This window comes from Lepidochelys kempii, chromosome 1, assembly GCF_965140265.1.
Source record: "Lepidochelys kempii isolate rLepKem1 chromosome 1, rLepKem1.hap2, whole genome shotgun sequence".
In the NCBI taxonomy this organism is placed as follows: Eukaryota; Metazoa; Chordata; order Testudines; family Cheloniidae; genus Lepidochelys; species Lepidochelys kempii.
The window spans coordinates 146,385,061-146,407,895 of record NC_133256.1 but is presented as its reverse complement, the minus strand read 5'-3'; the positions used below and the strand labels follow the sequence as shown (position 1 = coordinate 146,407,895).

General features: G+C 42.1%; 1 protein-coding gene across 3 annotated transcripts in view; it reads right to left on the bottom strand.

Moving 5' to 3' along the window:
• The window catches only part of GK (glycerol kinase), a 46,394-nt gene extending 23,943 nt beyond the window's left edge, over positions 1 to 22,451 (bottom strand). Inside the window, exons 1-10 of one of the 3 annotated variants that reach the window (XM_073357779.1) lie at positions 22,229 to 22,450; positions 13,206 to 13,279; positions 12,320 to 12,426; positions 11,725 to 11,802; positions 10,658 to 10,737; positions 9,714 to 9,851; positions 9,033 to 9,142; positions 8,307 to 8,373; positions 5,247 to 5,282; positions 4,157 to 4,224 (exon numbers count right to left, since the gene is read on the bottom strand). In XM_073357779.1, coding sequence (XP_073213880.1) covers positions 4,157 to 4,224; positions 5,247 to 5,282; positions 8,307 to 8,373; positions 9,033 to 9,142; positions 9,714 to 9,851; positions 10,658 to 10,737; positions 11,725 to 11,802; positions 12,320 to 12,426; positions 13,206 to 13,279; positions 22,229 to 22,306 — 836 coding nt within the window. In that variant the 5' untranslated portion in view covers positions 22,307 to 22,450. Of the gene's footprint in view, positions 1 to 4,156; positions 4,225 to 5,246; positions 5,283 to 8,306; positions 8,374 to 9,032; positions 9,143 to 9,713; positions 9,852 to 10,657; positions 10,738 to 11,724; positions 11,803 to 12,319; positions 12,427 to 13,205; positions 13,280 to 22,228 lie in introns of all 3 variants that reach the window. The other 2 variants (XM_073357782.1, XM_073357793.1) reach the window with 2 other exon arrangements.
• Positions 22,452 to 22,835: the final 384 nt, after the last annotated feature.

Sequence of the window (22,835 nt, the reverse complement as noted above, 5' to 3'; positions counted from 1 at the left end):
TCCAGTAAAGTAGAAGAGAGTTAAATGGTAACTTAGAGTATAACAGATGGTAAAAGTGGCGATTACTAAGGAAAGGATATGAGCAAATTGCAACTAGCAATGAGCACACTTTCTTATATTGTGTGAAAAACCTATTTTGCATTAGGAGGTTGGCTCAGGACTGTACTCAGAGCAGCTAGCCCAAGTGGCTGTCTACAGATACACTGCTATTTTGAGGGGGAATCTGAGCTCCTCTGCCTGACCCACTTTGTGAGTTGGAGATGAAATGGCCTCTGCCCAGCTACTGAATCTGACCCTTTCCACACCCCTGTGTGAGCAGAGATCTAGTGGGCTAGTACTCCTGAGGGTGTCTGAGCCCCTCTGCCTGCCCCCACCTGCATGTGAGTAGGGATATGTGGGAGGCTTATCCCTCTAGGAATCTCTATCCTCCCCACCCACCAATGTCAGACTGGATGTGAGGAAGCCCTGCCTCTCTGGGTGGAGTAAGCTTAGAACAAGCATGCTTGGAGAATGCATCAAGACAACACTGCTGAGACTGGGGTGAGGATATATGCATATCATAGGTTTCAGAGTAACAGCCGTGTTAGTCTGTATTCGCAAAAAGAAAAGGAGTACTTGTGGCACCTTAGAGACTAACCAATTTATTTAAGCATGAGTTTTCGTGAGCTACAGCTCACTTCATCGGATGCATACCGTGGAAACTGCAGCAGACTTTATATACACACAGAGAATATGAAACAATACCTCCTCCCACCCCACTGTCCTGCTGGTAATAGCTTATCTAAAGTGATCATCAGGTTGGGCCATTTCCAGCACAAATCCAGGTTTTCTCACCCTCCACCCCCCGACACAAATTCACTCTCCTGCTGGTGATAGCCCATCCAAAGTGACAACTCTTTACATAATGTACCCCCCCCCCCCAGATGTTCTGGTTTAACTTGGATTTAAACTTGGAGAGTGGTCAGTTTGGATGAGCTATTACCAGCAGGAGAGTGAGTGTGTGTGTGTGGTTTTTGGGAGGGGGGTGAGAGAACCTGGATTTGTGCAGGAAATGGCCCAACTTGATTATCATGCACATTGTGTAAAGAGTTGTCACTTTGGATGGGCTATCACCAGCAGGAGAGTGAATTTGTGTGGCGGGAGGGTGGAGGGTGAGAAAACCTGGATTTGTGCTGGAAATGGCCCAACTTGATTATCATGCACATTGTGTAAAGAGTTGTCACTTTGGATGGGCTATCACCAGCAGGAGAGTGAATTTGTGTGGGGGGAGGGTGGAGGGTGAGAAAACCTGGATTTGTGCTGGAAATGGCCCAACCTGATGATCACTTTAGATAAGCTATTACCAGCAGGACAGTGGGGTGGGAGGAGGTATTGTTTCATATTCTCTGTGTGTATATAAAGTCTGCTGCAGTTTCCACGGTATGCATCCGATGAAGTGAGCTGTAGCTCACGAAAGCTCATGCTCAAATAAATTGGTTAGTCTCTAAGGTGCCACAAGTACTCCTTTTCTTTATGCATATCATAGGCTCCCTTGCACTGTGGAGGGGGATGGTAACACCCACTCAGATGAGTACATGTCTCCAAGCCGTATTGCTGTAGGCTATATTCATCTCCGTGGGGTATTCTCATTCAGCTAAGAACATCTAATTGAAATGAAAGGGCCACTTCACACCACTGAGCCTCCTATGCTGCAGCTGGATGTGTAGACCCCCCATGGCAGGGACTCAGACTATTCTTGGCTCCGTCACTGGCCTGCTGGGTGACTGTGGCCAAGTCAGGTCACCTCTGTGTCTCAGTTTCCCCTATAGTTTCATCTATACAAGGAGAAAAATAACTTTCCCTCGAGATCTACTGACAAAAAGCATTTGTAAGTGCGAGCACTTATTACCTCTCCACAGATGTGTCCTTGAACCGCACACCGATGTGATAATTACAGGTGCCTATCAACATTTTTCTTTTAAAAACGAAAAACAAAACAAAACCCTAGGAAAACAAACAGCAAAAAGCTTCATTAACTTAGAGTGAAGGTTGCCCAAACATAGCTTGTGCTCCTCCAGAGTGTCTAAGTCAGCAGAACTCAAACTTATGAGAAACAGGAAGTACTCCTTTTCTTTTTGCGAATACAGACTAACACGGCTGTTACTCTGAAACAGGAAATACTGAGTTAAGGTAAATGTCCATGCAACTTTAACTCTGTCCCCCTGGAACAGTCAATAACCACTGGGAATTATCTGCATTCGCTGTGTTAGATGTAGCTGACTAAATGGTTGAGGAATAAGCTGGAGTGCCTTTAAAGAGATGGGATTGCAATTTGTGGTGATCGGGGCTATGGCCCTCGGCGGGTATGTGAGCAAGCCCCTTCTCTGATCCCTGTGTGTAAGAGTCAAAAGGAAAAAGCGACACATATGCAGTAGCAAGAGGTTCATGGTCAACTGACAGAGGGGGGTACATATTGGGATCCTATAGGTTAGATATATGTACAATTATATTTACCAGAAGGCAGCATGTGAGGTATCTACCAAGAACCAGTCGCCAACTGGTTTCATAATCATTGCAAAAATATATGTGTATATGTAATGTTGAGGGAATTATGTATCTGTATTGAAAAATATGTTCTTAAGGTATGAGAGCTAAGGCACATCCCAGAAGGGGATAAACATGCTCCTGTTAGGTAGGAGGAAAGAGACACTTATCTCTCTGGGGCTGGTCATGTGCATATTGTGTGGTCTGTTTCACAATGCAGGCCTATCTTCAATTTGAGCTGAATTCACAAGCTCTTGATTAGCAATTGACAAGAAAGGGACACAAAAGGAAACCACAACCAGCAGGAGCGGCAGGCATCCTGTTTACGAGTAAGGACAACAGGGTTTTTTGTTTTTTTGGGGAGGGGGGATGGAGGGGATAACTCTAGGTACAGGGAAACACCCTGGATGTTTGCACTGATAAGCCAAGCTAACAGCATGGCTTGTCTCATGAATGGCAATCACAGCCAAGGTTGGCTGTAATACACTGGAAGGATTTTGATAGAGCTTTTCACTGTAAGTCATGACAGTAACTAGTTAAGTCAGTCTAGGTTCTAGAGTGCGTGCTCTTTTATTTTATATGCAACTATTGTTTCCAATATTTCTACTTGCTACCACTTGAATCTCTAACTCCATTAAATAAACTTTTACTTGTTTTCACTATAGACTTATCCAAGTGCTGCGTGTTAAGTGGAGCAGCAATCCGAGGGGTATCTGGTATCCTGGGATGCACTGAGTTTTTGGAAAATGTGAATACTGCAAATGTCCAGTGTAAAATCCAGGTAGATAATTGGAATGTGCCTGTGGCTAACCTACAGAGGGATAGTGGAGCCCGTGTGGGCTGAGAGTAGAGAACTTGTGTTGCCTATGGCCTGTGCCTATACTTGTGTTGCCAGTGGAGGCAGGGAGCTGACTCACAGCAGGCACACACAAGGATTCTGCGTGCTAAGGGCAGGTAGTAAGGAGGTGCTTCATAATCCTGGGAAGCAACACAACATGTAACTTGGGATATCCAGTACGCCCCATTTCAATGCTGCGCTGTGTAGGTTATGTCACTAGCAGAGCATGGGGAGGTCTTGCCGGGGGGACTGTTAGCAGTTAGGTGGGAGATAAGAGTAGTCTGAGAGTATAGTGATGGATAAAGCGAAGGCCAGTATTTGATGGTATTGTATCCATAAGGATGAAGGGGTTGAAGGACTTTAGTAGGCGTGGTGGTCTTTCTCTGGAGTAGGTTAAGTGTGTGAGTGTAGAGCAGGCATAGGTAGCTCCTGTTCAGTACAGGGCAAAAGCAGAGTGCAAATACATGGGCTTACAGGGGCATCACTCGAAGAGGGCAGAGTTAAGGCTGAATGGGCATTTACTTTAACTAAATATTTCCTGGTTTTCACAAGTATGAGTTTTGTTGAAGTAGACATTCTGGAAGGGCATGAGCTATTGCCAGGCAACCTTAACAGAATTGATTTTTTTTGCCATTTAATATCTTTTTTAAAAAAGAAGGAATTGCAGACACTCGTGTTCACAAACTGTTAGTGTTTAGCCTTTATAACCTTATCCAGCTTTCACAACACCCCCTACATTCAGGACTAGACAAAGATGATCTAATATTTGCTTTCAATATTGTTGTGCTAACTTACGTATTTTTTGCTTGTCCATCCTTGAAACACATTTGTCCAACTAGAGCAGCAGATTGGTCACCCAGGCACTGAAAGGATAGACATGTTCTTAGCAAAGAAGTGCATATGAATCACTGTGTAACAACAATAACCTTAAATCAATTTCTTCTAGGCTTATAATCCCAATTTGGGTCAACTGTGTACACTGTAAATGAGAAGGTAGTGAACACAAGCACAGTCTTCATGTATATTCATTCCTTCTCCCCTCTACTGAAACCGCCAACAAAAAGTGCCAATTAGTACCACCAGCTATGGTAACAATTAATTTAGCAAGTGTGATCAAGTGCAATATCTGCATGTGTTTGACATTACTGGTTAAATTCTCAGCTCACTTCAAGATTTGTACATGTAGATCTGGTTGTTATATGGCTAGCTTTCATTTTCTGATGAGTTATCCATTTATGATGTTTACTTACTGTGAAGTGTCCTAGATTTCCATGGGACTATTTGTGAGAGTTAAATTGCTAACATCCAGTAGAACCTCAGAGTTATGAATACCTCAGGGGATGGAGATTTTATGTAACTCTGAAATGTTCATAACTCTGAACAAAACATTATGGATGTTCTTTCAAAAGTTTACAGCTGAACATTGACTTAATACAGCTTTGAAACTTTACTATGCAGAAGAAAAAATGCTGTTTCCACACCCCCCTTTTCCCTGTAGTTTACGTTAAACACAGTACTGTACTGTATTTGCTTTTTTTTTTTTTTTTTTTTTTGGGGGGGGTGGGGGGGGCGTCTCTGCTGCTGCCTGGCTCCTCATTCTGGTTCCAAATGAGGTATATGGTTCACTGGTCAGTTTGTACTTCTGAAGTTTGTAACTCTGAGGTTTTACTGTACTTGTTTGCATGATCAGGCCTTAATTAATTAATTCACAATAGTCTTCATTATTAGTGTAAGTATACTGTACTTGCTTAAAATGAAAGAATTTTGTTGCAAATACAACTTGATTTTCTAAAATAATTAGTTTATTTTTAAGTTATATCCAGTGAGGGTCTCTCCAAGCAGACCCAAGTCCTCATGCCAGAATTCAAATTGGAAAAGAACTCACCCCAGAAATTGGCACACCTGTCAGGGCTCCAGATTTCTAACAAAAATACAGAACACAAACTTCAGTTTATTTCACACTGCTTGCTTATCAATTATTGTAACATTTAAGCAATGAAGGAAAGACACTCTTCAGTTTTTAATGGAGATATGCATGCTTCAGGTGGGGACAGAAACAGCTGCAGAAAAGAGTCCTCATACCAGAATTGGTAGTAAGTTAAAAAACAAGGCATGACACTGCCATTTCAAAAGACTGCCTTTAAAAATTAAAAAAATAAAATAAAGGTAGCATTTAAAAGAAAAACTGTGCTTTGATGAAAGTTTCAACAATACTGAAAAGTTGCCTCTTGGCACAAGCAAGATATTACATTGAAGAAGCCAGCTTGTAACAACACTTTTCCTTTCATTCAGAGGCGCTCTGTAAAAACATTGTAAACTCTTTCTACTTGTTTGTGGTTTTACACTTTTTCATTTTACTGTCAATGCCATATGGTGTAACAACTGTGATTGATAAAAATGGCATTTATAGATCAACAGTCTGCTCACTAATTTTGAGATAAAGATCTTTCCACTCTCAGGAACCCATCAAGTGTCACTGAGAGCTACATTACTTGGTCCAGCTCCCATTGACTTCACTTTATATCACAATGACATCTCTTCAAAGCTACTCCAACTTATTCCTCCACCAGTCAGTCAGTTACATCTAACACAGTAACGCAGATAATTCCCATTGGCTATTGTCACCAGAAAATAGCCTTCTCAGGGAATCTCTATACTACAGGAGCAACCGTACCATTGTTGCATAGATATTTTCTACATCGACAGAAGGCATTTTGCCATCAACGTAGGTAATCCACCTCCCAAAGCAACATTCCCCATGTGGTAAGTGGCTTCCTCCCCTCGGTAAAATACAAGAGAGAAGCACTGAGGCAGAGTGATGCCTTCCAGTTAAGGGACAGAGCAGGTCCTAGTGCTTACAGGAGAAATTTGGATTGCTACAGCAGCTTGGTTTGAATTCTTGTGTGAATAGGACCTCTGTTTAATCCATCAAATCAGGTCTAAGATCAAAACAATAAACAGCAAGCTTTGTGCATTTACTCCATAACCTAAGATGGAGGAATCCAGAATCCAGTTTTAGTTGTTAGTTTTCCATATATAGTTAAAATAAAAAGCAATCTTGTTAAAATAAGAAACAGGCCATCATTTGTGGTATGCTAGCATGTGGCCTGTAACAATAAGGTTCAACTAGGTACTATGATCAGGCACTTTCCTATTACAAGTGATTATGGTAACCTGATTTAACAAGTAAACAATAACAGAGGTCCTATTTTAAGACCACACAGTGTTTTCAATTTAAGCAGCACTTCACAAAAACAACCATGTGCTAGAAAGATTCTTCAGCTGTATTCCTGTAAATGACTACAGGCATCACCAGGAATCAGTCCTACTTAAAATATCCTTTGCTTTTATTAACTAGTAGGTTCTTTCTTGAACTGTGACCATACATTTTCATTGAGGTCATGCATAAGACATGACAGTGCATTTCCAATTAGGAAATTTCAGTAGTTTCCACAACTCCCATTTTAACTGATTGGGCTTTTTGATAGTTTTATATTAAAAATTTATTTAAACAAACATTACAAACCTTATTTCTATTGCACTGAAATACCATGTGTTGTTCTCACTACAAAGCCAGACATACCTGTTTCTCTTTATAAATATGAAATTGTCAAGTCTTCGAAATTTATGCAAACATACTAGTAACACTGGCCACTTAACTGCAGTGTCTCAATCTGGAGACACTAGCTGGATCTGCTAGTTTTACAAATGTTATGTTGCATGCCTCTAAGTAAATGGAAATGCACTGTATCTGAACAGAATGGATGAGACAAACTTGTGGACAGCCTAATGAATGTCTCTACTCACCAGGCTAGGGCACATTTTCTACAGTCAGCAAGAAAATAATAATAGGTAGGAAGGAGAAAGACAAAAAAGTTCATAATCAGCTATCCTGTCTCATTTCCCATGAACGGCTTTATCTCTTCTTCCAGTTGCTGCATTGGTTCAAATCAGAATAAAATTCACTCTGATCTAATCCCTTCAAATTAGCAGACGCCAACTAAGATTCCTAGTAGCAAGCACATTTAGAACCTGGTTAAAAAAAAAAATAAAAAGCTACAAGTTGGGGTTTTAAAATTAAGAACAATCCAGAATCTTTTTCTGGAGTTAACATAAAAGGACACCCTTCAAAGCAAAATAAGTTCCCAACAGGTAAACAGGATCCTGTCCTGCAGCCTTCATCCAGCCATGAAGTTCTGTTACTAAGTTCTGCAAGTAAGCTCCACCTCTTTTCAACTGCATGAACACAGTTCAGCAATCACTCCTGGGGAAAGTCTCTGCAGGTGCTCTAAAAGCACTGTTTGATTACAAACACATCAACAATGCTCCAACATGTTTTTGTAACAAACTTTACTGACACACAAGCAACTAGAATTTACTTCTCAAAAGGAGGAAATACAAGATGGAATCTGCATTTCTTCCAACTCCCACAGAACCCTACCAAATCCTTTACTCAATCCCACAGGGATGCAACGCTGAATGGGATTTACCCAGCATTCCTGCCACCAGGAAGACTCACATGGAAGCTGCCCATGGGAGTTTTGGCTGTTCTAGGAGCACTGGATGGTGGCCCCAGGAAGGGCACTATTTGAAGCTATCTTATTACTTTTAATCTGCTGCTCATAGATTAATTCACCAGCTACTTATCAAAATTGAATAAGTAGTTTGCAATAAGAATCAGATATTTACTAGTCTCAAAAAAACCTTTCCAACTGAGTTTTACTAGTTTGACACTCATCAAGAGTGCCGTTATCTAAAAAATTATCTTAATTTGACATACATACTATTAAAAAGGCTAACAGATGCTGACATTGGATTCATACCGTTTGATAAAGCAACCCACGTTGTTCTAGAAAACTAGAGAGCCATTAGCTTGCTTTTAATCAGCGTAAAGTCTTTCAATCCACCCCCCTGCCCCAATAGCTATATCTTTGAGAAAACATACCATCAAACCATAAATCTCAGAGGAACTCCGCACTTTTGGAAGTATTTCCATAGGAACATCAAAAAAACTGAAAAAAAAATATATTTTGCATTTAGTTATGCTAGGGAAATTATTTTTACATTTTCTACTTTGAGACAAATTAAACATAATATAAAGGGAACTTTGATGGCCATATCTTAGATCATGACCTAATGTCTTTCCTAGTAAGATGTGGGAGGGCATTGGAATGTTTGAGTTATGAAGCAATATTTGCTTTGTTGAGCATTTCATGGACAGATCCAACTCCATTTTTACATTTGGAAAATCATTCCTATTTTGAAATAAAATAAAGTGAATACATGCTGGGGTATCAAAGAATTTAATTTAAAGCAATGAGACTACCATTTTGCACTATACTTGTGAAACGTGCTGAAGGAATAGTTGGGTAACTCAGAAATTAAAGGGAAACTATTAATATTTAAATCACTTCTGTGTACCAGGTTTTCAATCTAGAAAGATCTGGCCTTTTCATTAATCCAAACAGTAGTTATGTAGCTATTTAGAGAGAATAAACCCTAATTGTTATATCCATAATAAATGCAACTAATCGCTCTTCTTGGTCACAAATGTGACCAGACAAGCATTGATGGAAGATTCTTATTTTGAAAAGCACAATTAGTGTCTGTCTTTACACATCATTGACTAATACAGCTATTTCAACAGATTTAAATGAAAAATTAGACTTACTGGCAGAGTTCAGAATCCCACTCCAAGGAATGAATGTTGAACAACATTGTTCTACTGGCATTGGTGATATCTGTACAATGAACACCTCCATTCTTCCCACCTGTCAAACTCTGGAAAAAGCAACCAAGAAGATTAGTAAAAAATAATAATAAAAAAAAATTAGTCAACAGTTCAAACAAAATAATCCAGTTACTAGCCCACCAGTAACTGGTGAAAGTTTGAAAAGCCACAGTTTAATAGTCGGTTTTATAGTTAGTAAGAATGAAATCAATAAAGTATTTTGAGAAATAGAAATAGTATTTTTGCACCCCTGAGATAAGTCGGAACTTTGATATCTTTGCACTACGTGAATGAAGAGCAAGACCAGGATATCCATAATGGACAGAATATATAATGCATGTACACAAAACGGGGATTATGAAAGGTTACCAGTCTAAATTTTATGTAAGTTTTAATTTTTCCTCCACCCATATATTCTAAGGCAGCAGATTTTTTTTTTTTTTTTTTTAAAACACATTTCTTTTTTAAACGTTGCTTGTAGCCACACAAGTTCCACAACAGATATAGTTCTGGTTATGTGACCTCCAGAGAATTCCTTTATTAACAGTTGGTATAGAGGTGTACAATGAAAATCTGTTGTACAAAAAACTTTTTTTTAAAAAAGAACCCCCATACACATACCCATATAAGCCATGAATCAATAGTACCAAACATAGCTCGCCCATCACGAACAGCTTGCCTGATCTCTTCCACGTTGTCTAGGAGCCATCGAAGTTTCACTGCACTGAAATACGTGCTAAGCGGAAGGCCAGTCCTAGTCTGCAAGAGTGAGGGTCATTTAGGACATGCCATGAGCTAATCCCCTCCAGTGACTACTGTACTTGTCTATGAAGTTAGGGAAAGAGAAAGGAAACTCAAGATTCTTTATTTAAACCTTATTTTTCTTCTTTTTTAAAAAAGACCAAGCATTCCCAATACCGTAAAACCCTCACACATCAAAGCCAAAGACCAACATGCCTATGAACAACGATCACAACAACTGATCAGTTTACGGTTCAAAGACCTTTTACGTGGCAACAAGATAAAGGCATATGCAGACATCGTATGCGATAGCTGCTTGGGGTAAGACAGCAAACACTGATGTTGCAATGAGCAACCTGACACTGAAAGGATGAACTTTCAGTTACATTTGTAGCTTTATAGACAAGCAAGCTGATACGCTGGTTCACTGACCCACTCCTACCAGGTGTGGCTATAGAACAAAGAAGCTGGACATCATTTGGCCAGCATACAGCCACCAGGTTAAAAGCTGAATGTGAAAGGAAGATGGACTCTAGTGAAACCGCTTCTCAACTCTCAAATTAGCCATATTAAATTAATGCTATAAATTAAAAGTTACTCTAATAATTATTTAATATGACAAACGTAGGATGGGAAAGTGGGTTGAAGACCATATTAACTCCTATTCTAGTGGAAGCCCTAACTCTGAGTTTAGTGGGTTTAAGACAGGCATCTGGTACATAATGCCCAAGACTTCAAATAGAAAATCATTAACACACACGGAGACTATTTGGAAATCTTAATTTAAAGCATTACTAACTGGATATTCTAGAAAAATCCCTTACCTTAAAAAAGGATTTATTTTCCCCTGGAATTATTTTAAGAAGTCTCTCAACTGTTGGCTGGGTTCTCAGGTCAAGCCACACTACAAACCAAAATAGATCACACAGACAAAACATTTACAATAATTCAACCACCATTTGCTATTTGTCATAGCCAAAGAACAGCAGAACTGTATAGCTTCTACTAAAAATTGCTGAAGTCCTTAATGTCAGGAAACTCACACTAAAATATTTTTAGTAAAGAAAAAATTGATAGGAAAGAAATATTCTTATGTATATTTCTGTATCATTGTAAAAAGGTAAAAGGGACAGGTAACCTCATTCTATTTGCAAGGCTAAGTGGTCTGTAACATCACAATATGACTTTCTACAAAGAGAGGCTACAAAGGATATACTTTGTGTTTCTCAGTCTATTAATGAACAATTCAGAGGTCAAACAAGTGAGTGAGTAACCATACTTAATAGTTTGCCAGAAGACCAAGGCCACTCAACTAGAAAGCTTAAAGTACATACAGTAATAGGTTTATTTACTATTTCTCGGTGAATACTCAACTACAGTAGTAAACAGTGTTAAAGAATTACTGATGCTCAGTTTTACCTAAGATAAAGTCTTAAACGTCACACACTTGAACATTAAACACAAAAAGCTACTTGGAAGGAAGAACTTAAATCTCCTCTCTCAAAGCAATGCCAAGTTCAGGTTTCTGAAAGTTCTTAGGACCCTTCAATTCTACAGCAAAAGACAAGGCAGAACTTCAGACCTCTGACAAGCACAAGCTGTCAACATTCTATTTTGCTGAAGCCTGATTAAAAGATTTATTAAGCTAAACTGTGATGTGATAGAATATTTAACTAGGATATTTTTCTGTGTAACTGCAGCATCAGTGGTTGCAAACACGCAATTTTTGGGAAAGGCCACCAAAAGTTGTCATTATTATTTGCAGGTTCTAACAAGATTCATATAGGATTTCTAAGAATCTGCAAGTAAAACTGCAGCAAGGCTGTACTGAAAGGAAGAGTATATAAACTTTAAGAAGCCATATACACCATGCAGGCACTGTGATACGTACCAATAGCATCATATAGAGGTTCTCCAGTTGTCTTGTCCCAAACCACAGTTGTCTCTCTCTGATTGCTGACTCCAATAGCTGGAAAACAAACAAAGGAAGGGGGGAAAAGTACACATTAGAGATTTTTAGAGGGCAGGCAAGGAAGAAAAGGAAGTGAAAGGAAAATAAAAACCTTTTGGCTTATGCCTTTTACATTCTTGGAATACCACTTTTCTCTCATTTCAAAAAACTGAACTCTGCTCTACATCTCTTATTCTTCTGTTTAACTTTCACAAACAGACATGAACAAAGAAACTGAAGTTTTGTAACAGCAGGCACTGCAGTGTAATGTGATCAGTATTTCATCCATTAGCTGCATAACCTCTTTGCAATCCCCGGGGAGAGAATTTTATTTGGTCTATTTGGCAAAACAATGCACGGCTAGTAAGTGTCAGCAATATCTTATTTCCCCAACATGCAGAGCTTTTTTTGACATGGGGCTAAATCCTACTTCCTTTCTAATCACTGGCTTCATTACTGGATGATCTGACCTTCCCCAGTCCCCAAAGCATGTTCTCAAAAGCAACTAGTTACACATAAGAAACTGCAACAATACCTTTTATGTTGGTGATGTCTACGTTTAGCTGGTTCAATTTCTCACATGTTTTCTCCACACATTCATAAACAGATTGCAAGATTTCCTTTGGATCTTGCTCCACCCATCTTTAACAAATATTAGACAGCAATCAAAAAAGAACCAAAACATGAGGCAGATGTTACATTTATGGAGAGTTGTATATGAATTCTAAGAGCAGGCCATAAAGTCACATGTTCACAATATTAAAGAGTATCAAAAAGTTAACTCAGCTAGTTTTTCCCTCTAGTCAACTTGCTTTGATTCCATGTCAGAATGACCAACCTAATTCTGTATCATATAGAAAGTGTTTGTTTAATCAAGCAAAAGAATAGTTTGAATAGTCAGTCTACATTTTTAGAGAAAAAGTCAATGTGGTATTTCAAAATCTTCTATAGATACATGTATACTGCCTCAGTACAGAGGGAGAAGAGTCTAGGGATAACACTTAGTGAACAGTGTACAGCAAATTTAGAGCTACAGAATAAGTTGTGCAGACTCCATAGGTGAAGCTGGAGAATGTAAAGATAAGCAAGTCAGTCAAGAGAATAGTTTCACCATTTTAAGAAAGCCTGGACAGTGGAAGAAAGAATGGGTGAGTGACTATTGCGAGGGTTGAACTTTCATAAACATTTTTAGGAATTAATAAGATTTCCATTAGGCCATACAAAGGAGGGAGTTTTTTGTCTTGTTTTTAAAAAAAGGATCTATTTAATTATTCTTTCCGACCACTCTAAAACATTAGCAACTGATTCCATATTCTTAACAGGCTTCAAGTGTAATTATGCATACATAGATCCTATTAAATAGGCTTTTGCCAGATTGAAAGGTAGACAGAAATGGAACAGAAGATATACAGAGATCATACCCTTCTTTAGGGAATTTCTGTTTTATTTCTACTTGATGGTGACTCAGGAGCTCTGCTGTTTTCGCATTAAAAACCTGCAAATAACAAGGATACAGATTAAATAAATTTATGCCTACAGGATTAAATAAACCATATATGAGGAGACAATAACAAAGTGAAGGTATGTTACATTTCCATTGAGCATAGGGTTGCCAACTTTCTAATCACACCAAACCGAACACCCTTGCCCTGCCCCTTCTTCAAGGCCTTGCCCCCTGCTCACTCCATCCCCCCCTCCCTCCGTTGCTCACTCTCCCCCCTCTCACTGGGCTGGGGCAGGGGCTTGGTGTGTGGGAGGAGGTGAGGGCTCTGGTTGGAGGTGCGGACTCTGGGGTTGGGCCAGAAATGAGGGATTCAGGGTGTGGGAGAGGGCTCTGCTCTAGGGCCGAGGGGTTTGGAGTGCAGGAGGGGGCTCAGGGCTGAGGCAGGGGGTTGAGGTGCAGGCTCCAGCCGGGAGTGTGGGCTTTGGGATGGGGCTGGGGAACAGGGACTTGGGGTGCAGGAAGGGGCGCAGGCTCCTGGAGGGACTTCGGGTGCAGGAGGAGGTTCCAACCTGGGGCAATGGGGTGGGGTGCAGTAAGGGCTATGGCTGGGGGTGTGGGCTCTGGGGTGGGGAGGAGTGGTTTGGGGTGCAGAAGGGGGCGCAGGGAAGGGGGTTGCAGTGTGGGAGGAGGTGCAGGCTCCAGATGGGCAGTGCTTACCGCAGGCAGATCCTGGAAGCAGCCAGCATGTCCAACTCCTAGACAAAGGAGCTAGACAGCTCTACACGCTGCCCGCACGTGCCACCCCTGCAGCTCCATTGGCTCTGTTTCTCAGGCAATGAGAGCTGGGGAGCCAGTGGTCGTAGCGGGGGCAGTGGGCGGAGCCCCCATGGCTGCCCTTGCATCTAGGGGCCGGACATGCTGGGTGCTTCCAGGAGCCGTGAAGAGCTAGGGCTGGCAGGGAGCCTGGCTTTGCCCCACTGCATCGCCGACTGGACTTTTAATGGTGCTGACCCGAGCACCATTTTTGACCAGCTGTTCTGGTTGAAATCTGGACAACTGGCAACCCTAGTTGAGCAACCTAGGCCTGTGTGTAAAATTACACCAAGTGACGTTAGACGTTATAGCTACTTTCTTTATCCCCACCCATGCTTCCAAATCAAGTAGCTAGTCATGAAAGTGGTAAAGTGATTTCATTTCTGTACTGTCCAAAGTGATAAAATTGAGCTCAGAGACTCACTTCTGCTATGATGCCAGAGAACACTGCCAGTTGTTAACTTGCCCCTTGCCTAGTAATGTGGCATGCACAGCTAGATTACACAAAATATACTATGGTTATCTCTTCCTTCCTCTTCCCTCTATCTACCCATCTTCTGTTTCATCTACCTGTTCAGTCTTAGCATTAAGCTACACTAAACTCTTCAGGACAGGAAGGGACTGTCTATACTACATATTTGTACAGTGCCTGGCATCAGGACTTCTAGGTGCTATGACAATATAAATAATTTCTTCCTCAGTGCACCAATCCAGCTTCCATTAATGATTACAAGGGCTTGTGTGTGCACATCAAGAGGAAAGAGATACAAAGAATTTTAAAAAAAAAAAAAAAAGTCAAAAGCCGAGTAACAAAACCATTTGCTAAGCATTTATTTCACTAAGATCAGACTACACCTTTTGGCACATTAGCAACATTCATACACACTCCCAAATGGAGGACAGCGTATTCCTGTCTTTCTTTCAGCTAAGAAGGATGCTGGCACAAATGGGTGAAGTCACTCAGACAGCTTAATGGCAGCACGTTAAGCCAGGCAAAGCTTTCACTCCCAAGCCAATGAGGGCTGAAGTAGTTGGAATGCAGCACGCTCATCCCCATTTTGCCAGCCTTGGTGTTGGTTCTCACATAACTATTTACCACCACTAGGATGCTGTCATCAACTGGGACAAATTCTCAATAGAAATCCTCCACCACTGCAATCAAATATCATCCCTACAGAGAACACCTGCCAGAATACTGACAGAGCACAACTGGGTAAGTGTTCCCTCTGGTCTCCTTAGATGCATTCAGTCTACTTCTAGCACAATCTCAACCAAAGCAGCAGACGCTGTCTCTACCAGAGACAGAGAGATCAAAAACCTGAAAACAAATGAAAACAATCCATTCCTATATAGCAATCCTAACCTCCTAACACATGGAGCAAAACCAAAACATGCTTTAGACACCAGACCAATACTTAACAAAACAGAAAAAACAAGCCAGACTGACAAAATCTGTTCTGATATCAGTGATGCAGGTAAGCCAAAAATAAAACCAGGTTTTTGAGACAGTTCCTGTCCCTTCCCCCAATCAGTTTTCCTCCCCCACTGATTCAGATGATCTCAGGCAAGAGCAATCAAAAGTTCATTTTGGCCTGAATGTGCACTTAGCAGCCACATAAAACTTCTTACTACTCGACGTCTGCAGTCATTTTGCAATACACAGACTTATGTGCTCATTCAATTCCCAGCACACACACACACACTGAATTCCATTACAAAGTTTAGTCACCAAAGGTATAAATAAGAATGGAGAAGCAGCATAAACTAATGTGCCAAGAGTAAGTCAAAATCTTTCTATACAGAAGTGGAAGGTAACAGTGTGAGAGAACAAACTGGTCAGTTGTTTTAGTGCTGTATTTGTCATTTTGCTTACAGAGACTATGGACTTAGTACCTGTGACACTGTTTTGCTTCTCTTGATGCAATACATGGCATTAAATTATGGCAGGGACTAACATGATATAAGGAAATAGCTTTGGAGCCATTTGCAATGTAATAGGTTACTGTACAGCATGACATTAACATACACCTCTTGCAATGGTATATCGAAAAACAAAACAAAAACAAAGTCAAACATTGACACAATATATCCTGGGGCAAGACAGTTGCCAGCAAAACTTGAGCACTCCTCGGGGCTGCTTTGAGTTATAGCAGTCAGCCCAACGCTGCCAGTGACCATTGTGGCATGCATTACAGCTCTGCCTTCCTGACAGATGCCCTGCACTGGGATTCATGAGAGACCAGCTATTATAACAGCCCAACAGAATGTCTGTGGTGAGGAAATTCTCCCCAACCCCTTGAGGGATTACTTACAGCCTCTACATGTAATTTCAGCTGGACAACAGGATAGAATAGTGTTGCCCAAAAAAAGAGACCAGATTTGGCTCAAGCTAACTGCTTCAGCCAGGAATAACTGACATGCAAACTAAGATTCAGTCACTTTGAACCTTTGGGTGACTAGGTCATAGATAAGATCAAACGGGCATTTAAAATGCTAGGTTTTGAGATAAAGTTGAGCCCCAGAGTCTGGAAAGTCAGGGGTTAGATTGTACAGGGGACAGTAACCACCATATGCAGAAAAGACTGCTGAATGCCCATCCTGCTATGGAACACCTGATAAAACACTAAATTATTGAAATGCCAATGTAACATCTGCCTGGTGAGTTCTGTAACATCTTTCAAACCAGGATTACAGACTATAACTGAGGAAGGAATTGGAGACAAGAGGAGGGATGTGACACAGGCTGAGCATTGGAAGGATGAGAGGGTGAATATTCCTTGCAGTGAATAAAGTTTACCAGTTTCTTGAATCTACCTATCACAGGGCGAGGGAAATCCTTCCCTGAGGAAGTTCCAGTGCAAAAAAATGCTAGTTTGATGATCCCTTGGTGACCTCTAAGATACTTTATATATCTCCATGCTCTCTTGTATAGCATTGTCTATATGTAGTTTCTACTTTACTAACACTGAGATTTAATCACAAAAGTCTGGTTAAAGGTGTTGCAAAGCTCTCGTCATGTACAGGTAGTCTTACAACAAATTATTGAAAAATTAAACCAGCATTCTCCCTTAAACAATTTTATTGCATACATCTTTAATTGTATAGCTGTACAGTCAATGCTGCAACAAATTTAATGAAGTCATATTTACAAAAAAAAATCTCTAAGGTGTGTCAAGCAATATGTTAGATATGCCATTTCTTTTGTTTTAATGTGATTCTCCCTGTTATTCTGAAAAAGTTTTGTTTTTAAGTTAAACCAGTTTTGTTGGTTTAAGTTGTGCCTTTTGCCGTTTGGCAAAGAAAACAAAACCCTCATAAAAACTTAATCATCAGCCTCTAAAAAGAGGTAGAAAAGGGTGTTTGAAGTCAAACAGCTAGGATTTTTGGTAAAAAGGGGAGGGACTAAAAAGTCCTCCCCCATAAACTATTGCTTCCAGGGCTGCCACTTGACAGACACAAAGAAAGTACCTACTGACAAAGAATGAAATAAGTTTAAGGGACAAAAGGTGACAGTCTGCAGTTGTGCTAAATTTTACTTTATTTTTCCTTTTCATAGAATCATAGAATATCAGGGTTGGAAGGGACCTCAGAAGGTCTTCTAGTCCAACCACTTGCTCAAAGCAGGACCAATCCCCAACTAAATCATCCCAGCCAGGACTTCGTTAAGCTTGACCTTAAAAACCTCTAAAAAAAGAGATTCCACCACCTCCCTAGGTAACTCAGTCCAGTGCTTCCCTACCCTCCTAGTGAAAAAGTTTTTCCTAATATCCAACCTAAACCTCCCCCACTGCAACTTGAGACCATTACTCCTCGTTCTGTCATCTGCTACCACTGAGAACAGTCTAGATCCATCCTCTTTGGAACCCCCTTTCAGGTAGTTGAAAGCAGCTATCAAATCCCCCTCATTCTTCTCTTCCGCAGACTAAACAATCCCAGTTCCCTCAGCCTCTCCTCATAAGTCATGCGTTCCAGTCCCCTAATCATTTTTGTTGCCCTCCGCTGGACTCTTTCCAATTTTTCCACATCCTTCTTGCAGCGTGGGGCACAAAACTGGACACAGGACTCCAGGTAAGGCCTCACCAGTGCCAAATAGAGGGGAATGATCACGTCTCCCGATCTGCTGGCAATGCCCCTACTTATACAGCCCAAAATGCCACTGGCCTTCTTGGCAACAAGGGCACGCTGTTGACTCATATCCAGCTTCTCGTCCACTGTAACCCCTAGGTCCTTTTCCGCAGAACTGCTGCCGAGCCATTCAGTCCCTAGTCTGTAGCGGTGCATGGGATTCTTCCGTCCTAAGTGCAGGACTCCGCACTTGTCCTTGTTGAACCTCATCAGACTTCTTTTGGCCCAATCCTCTAATTGGTCTAGGGCCCTCTGTATCCTATCCCTACCCTCCAGCGTATCTACCTCTCCTCCCAGTTTAGTGTCATCTGCAAACTTGCTGAGGGTGCAATCCGCACCATCCTCCAGATCATTAATGAAGATATTGAACAAAACCGGCCCGAGGAATGACCCTAGTGGCACTCCACTTGATACCGGCTGCCAACTAGACATGGAGCCATTGATCATTACCCTTTGAGCCCGACAATCTAGCCAACTTTCTATCCACCTTATAGTCCATTCATCCAGCCCAAACTACTTTAACTTGCTGGAAAGAATACTGTGGGAGACCGTGTCAAAAGCTTTGCTAAAGTAATTGTCAGGACGTATCACAAGGTACCATCTTAATCCATCTAGGAGCATTTGTTTTGTCTACCTGATTTTTCCACCCATGCTTTGAATATCTTTTAGTGGTATCCAGAAGGTTTAAATGCAATGTAGGATTCACACACATTCTTCTCACTCACCCAAGGAAGAGAATGGCACAGCATTTTAACTCCATGACCATATCTTTACTCCTGACAATAGCAAATATCACTTGGAAGTTGCCTAAAATCACGTGGCCAGAGTAATAGTCACACCGCTGCTACAAGTGCTTCTGTATTAATAATAGGCATAAGCAAGGTAAGTAACTGTTGCCTCCTACTGAGATGGATGATGCAGACATAAAAAGAAAGAAAAACAGTTGGAAATGATAGGGAAAGACATACATGAAGATGAAAACAAGCATAGAAGCCAAGACATTAAGGTGGACAGGTAAGAAGAGGCTAGATCTAGTGAAAAAACAGACTAACAGAACACTAGATTTGTAACAGTAGACTGGTACATGAAACATTTCCCTTGTAAAATGGTATGTTCCCTCAGCAAGTCTCCCCCCCCCCCCCCATTTAGTGTTATTTTATGCATATACATTTTTTCTGAGCGAATGGTGCAGTAGAGCATAGGTCCCTCTATACTATTTTCACAATGTTGGTGTTTATGAGTTAACTCTCTGATCACTGAGGTAAAAGGAGATCTCTTGACATTCAAGTTCATGGCACTTTTTATTTTTGTAATATTTCAATCACACCGCTATTTTAAGAAAACAGCTACATTTTGCAATTTTTTAAATTAAAAAAGAATTAGGAGTGGTTGCAGGTTCTACACCTGCACCTATATATTCCTGGAAATTTACAATCACACTTCTGTTTTTTAAAAATATTTTCCTCTTCTTTGTGTGTTTATAATACAACCAGAAGAGGAAACTAATCTCACAAGAGTGAATGATAGTCTGACTATATACAAAATGCTGTCAAAAGGAGACATTTAAAAACAAAACAAAACAGACTTTCTCCAATCCTTATAAAGTAACCTGACATGTTACATGTAACTAAAGTTGATTTAAAAAAAAAAAAGGGAATTTTGAAGTTGGGTAAGTCTCTTAAGTCTACTCAAAAGGAGCTTTTGCCAAATAAACTTACTGGTACAAATAAAGCAGATTAACACTTGAAATTAGGTTAAGTTTTTCCATATTTTCATTTTCCTAGTTGGCACTTGCAAGGTAGCTGCATCTATTGCCACCACAAGGGACAATCCTCAGCTGCAAGTCTAGAATTCCTTTCCACGCCCAGATTTTATTTTGTCATTTGACAATTCTATAAGGAAAAGGGCAAGGGGAAATAAATTTTCACATCGGTCAAGATGACACTCAATTCCAGACTAGTCTCCCTCTTCAGCAACTCATCTGCATGGAATAGATTCAATTTAGGAATTTTTTTTTGGCAACCTGCAAGAACAAGAATATTCCACCCCCCCCCCCCCCCCCTCAGCTTGTATACTCTGTGCATTTGGCAGCACCTTGTATATAGTAAGTTTCAGTCTCTCTGTATGATTAGTTCCCACATTTTTTTTAGCCTACTATGATCTCTAATAGTCCAACACTCTTCCACTCTGTTGATCAGAAACAAAACATTTATAGGCAATTTACATAATTTAAAACTCATTCCTACTCACAAAAATATGCTGAGTCCACAATTTTTGCATAAGATCACCAGTGAGATTCAAGGGAAGCTCTGCATGCAGTGTGATGGTGGGAAGGTTGAATGAAGGTTTATATTATAACAGCACCCAAATGGCTGGGGCCTCCATTTTGCAATTAAACGAGGTTATTATTAAATAATCCATTAATTTATTTTTACAATTCCCTTCTCTACAATTTAGTTTCACTTTCTGCTCTGGGAAACAAGCTGATAATTAATTCTGGGAAATAAGCTGACAACCAATTCGGAAATCACCCTCACAAATAACTCACAATTTGGCTTTTTAAATAAAATAAAAGAACCATTACTGGCCTTAAGCTTTGTGCACTAGCTTTCAGAGCAAATATATTTTAGTTAAGCTATGGTGCATACCAGGGCCTTTAATTATCTTTATCATTTGAGGACCTATCGAAGACCTGTAGACTAAAGACTTACACATATGCTTAAACTTTATGCACTGTGAAAAGTCCATTTAAGTCACTAGAACTTCTCAGTGTGTAAAGCTAAGTGTGTGCTAAGTCTTCGCAGAATTAGGGCCTACCCATGGCATTAGCAGGAGTCATTATTCATACAGGCAGAAACAGGCTTCAGAGTGGCAGTGCAGTTGAGTCACTGTGCTATTTTACACTACACATCATCAGTAACTTTAAGGCAAGCCATGGGACCGGATTCTGTGCGGACACCTGGTTTACACATTTCACATCCACACATATTGGCTAGGTTCACAGTGGATGTAAGCCACTTCCAAATCAGAAAAGTAACATTTCGTAGGTGTCAGCAACAACACAAGGTGCAATGTAGCCGCAGAGAATCAGAGCCATGGGGAGAATCCTGCAGCCTCTGAACTCAGTGGCGAAACACCTAGTGGATTCAACGGTGCGCTGCACACTAAGCCCAGGTCCATGGGACCCAGAGCTGATGTGGTCTCACACGGCTAAAAACTGCCGTGTAGCCTTCAGGCTCAGGCTGGAGTCCAGACACTGAGACACCTCAAAAAGGGAGGGTCTCAGAGTACAGGCTCCAGTCCAAGCCTGAATGTCTACACTGCAATGTTTAGCCCCGAAGCCTACGAGTTTAAGTCAATTGACCCAAGCGCTATGGTAGTGTACCAGTGTTTCCAAACCCACGCTTGATCACCCATACAACATTGTGAACCTAGGTTTACAACTGCTAGACCCAGTTCTCACAGTGCTGCTAACTCAGCCATAGGGCACTACGTAGACCTTTCAGAGTAGCAGCCGTGTAAGTCTGTATCCGCGAAAAAGAAAAGGAGGATTTGTGGCACCTTAGTCCTCCTTTTCTTTTTACCTAGACCTTGTAACACCGGCCTGCAAAGTGACAGGGCTTGGACCCAATTCACAAGGGGACTCAGGCTCTGACCCACCCCTAAGCAGGCACCTGGGACTGCAGGTCCGAGTCAGAGTGATTTACGTGCAGATGGCAGGGAGGGCTTGCTGGTCTCTCCAAGGGAGGTCAAACCGGAGTCTGAGCCAGGGCTCCGTGTGGACATACCCAACGAGGCCCGGCTACCACGCCGCCTACCAGAGGTGCTGCTGGCCAGCTCCCCATGCCCACAGGCGGGGCGGCGGGTCTCCGAGCAGAGACCGGTGGGTCTCCCCGGGGGCGGCCCCCGCCACGGGACCAGAGGCGCACTGGACGCCGCCGCAGCAGCAGCCGCCGCCGCGGGCAGAGCCAGGGGGCACCGGCCGGCCGCGGGCGGCCTCCCGTGCCAGGGCACCGCGCCGCCCCAGCCGCAGGCGGAGCCCGCGTGGGGCGGGTCACTCACCAGGAAGCGCGTGGAGCTGGTGCCCTGGTCGATCGAACCCACCAGCGGCCCCAGCACCACTCGGTGCGACGCAGCCATGGGAGCCGCTCGCGAGCCGCGCGTCTCCTAGGCGACCCTGGCCGCGGGCTGGAGGGCAGAACGCTCCCCGGCGTCTCCAGCGCCCTCTCTGCCTGCGTACGTAACCGGCGCGTGGCTCCACTCTGGGCTCCGGGGGCGGGGAGAGGGAAGGGGGCGCCGGCCGACACGCTGCGCCGGCCCGGCCAATCAGCGCGCGGGGCGCGGAGCGGGGGCGAGGCGCGGGCAACGGGGCAACGTTCGAGGCTGAGCCTGCGGCTGCGGCTGCGGCTGGAGGCGGTCACGTGTCGCAGGCGGGGCGCTGGCTCTGCGAGCGGGTTGGGAGTCAAATCGTGAACCCCGAGGGACGGGAGAGGGCGAAGGCAGGGGGTGTGCTGTATTTCTCTCACTCCCTCAGCCGCTGCCCGTTTCTCTCTCTGGCAAAGCAGCCCTCCGCCCTTTTTCTTCAACGAGCTGGGCTAACCTGGGGAGGTCTCACTCCAAGAAGACTTTCAAACAAACATGCTCCCAGAGAAAGTTTTTCTCCCTTGCT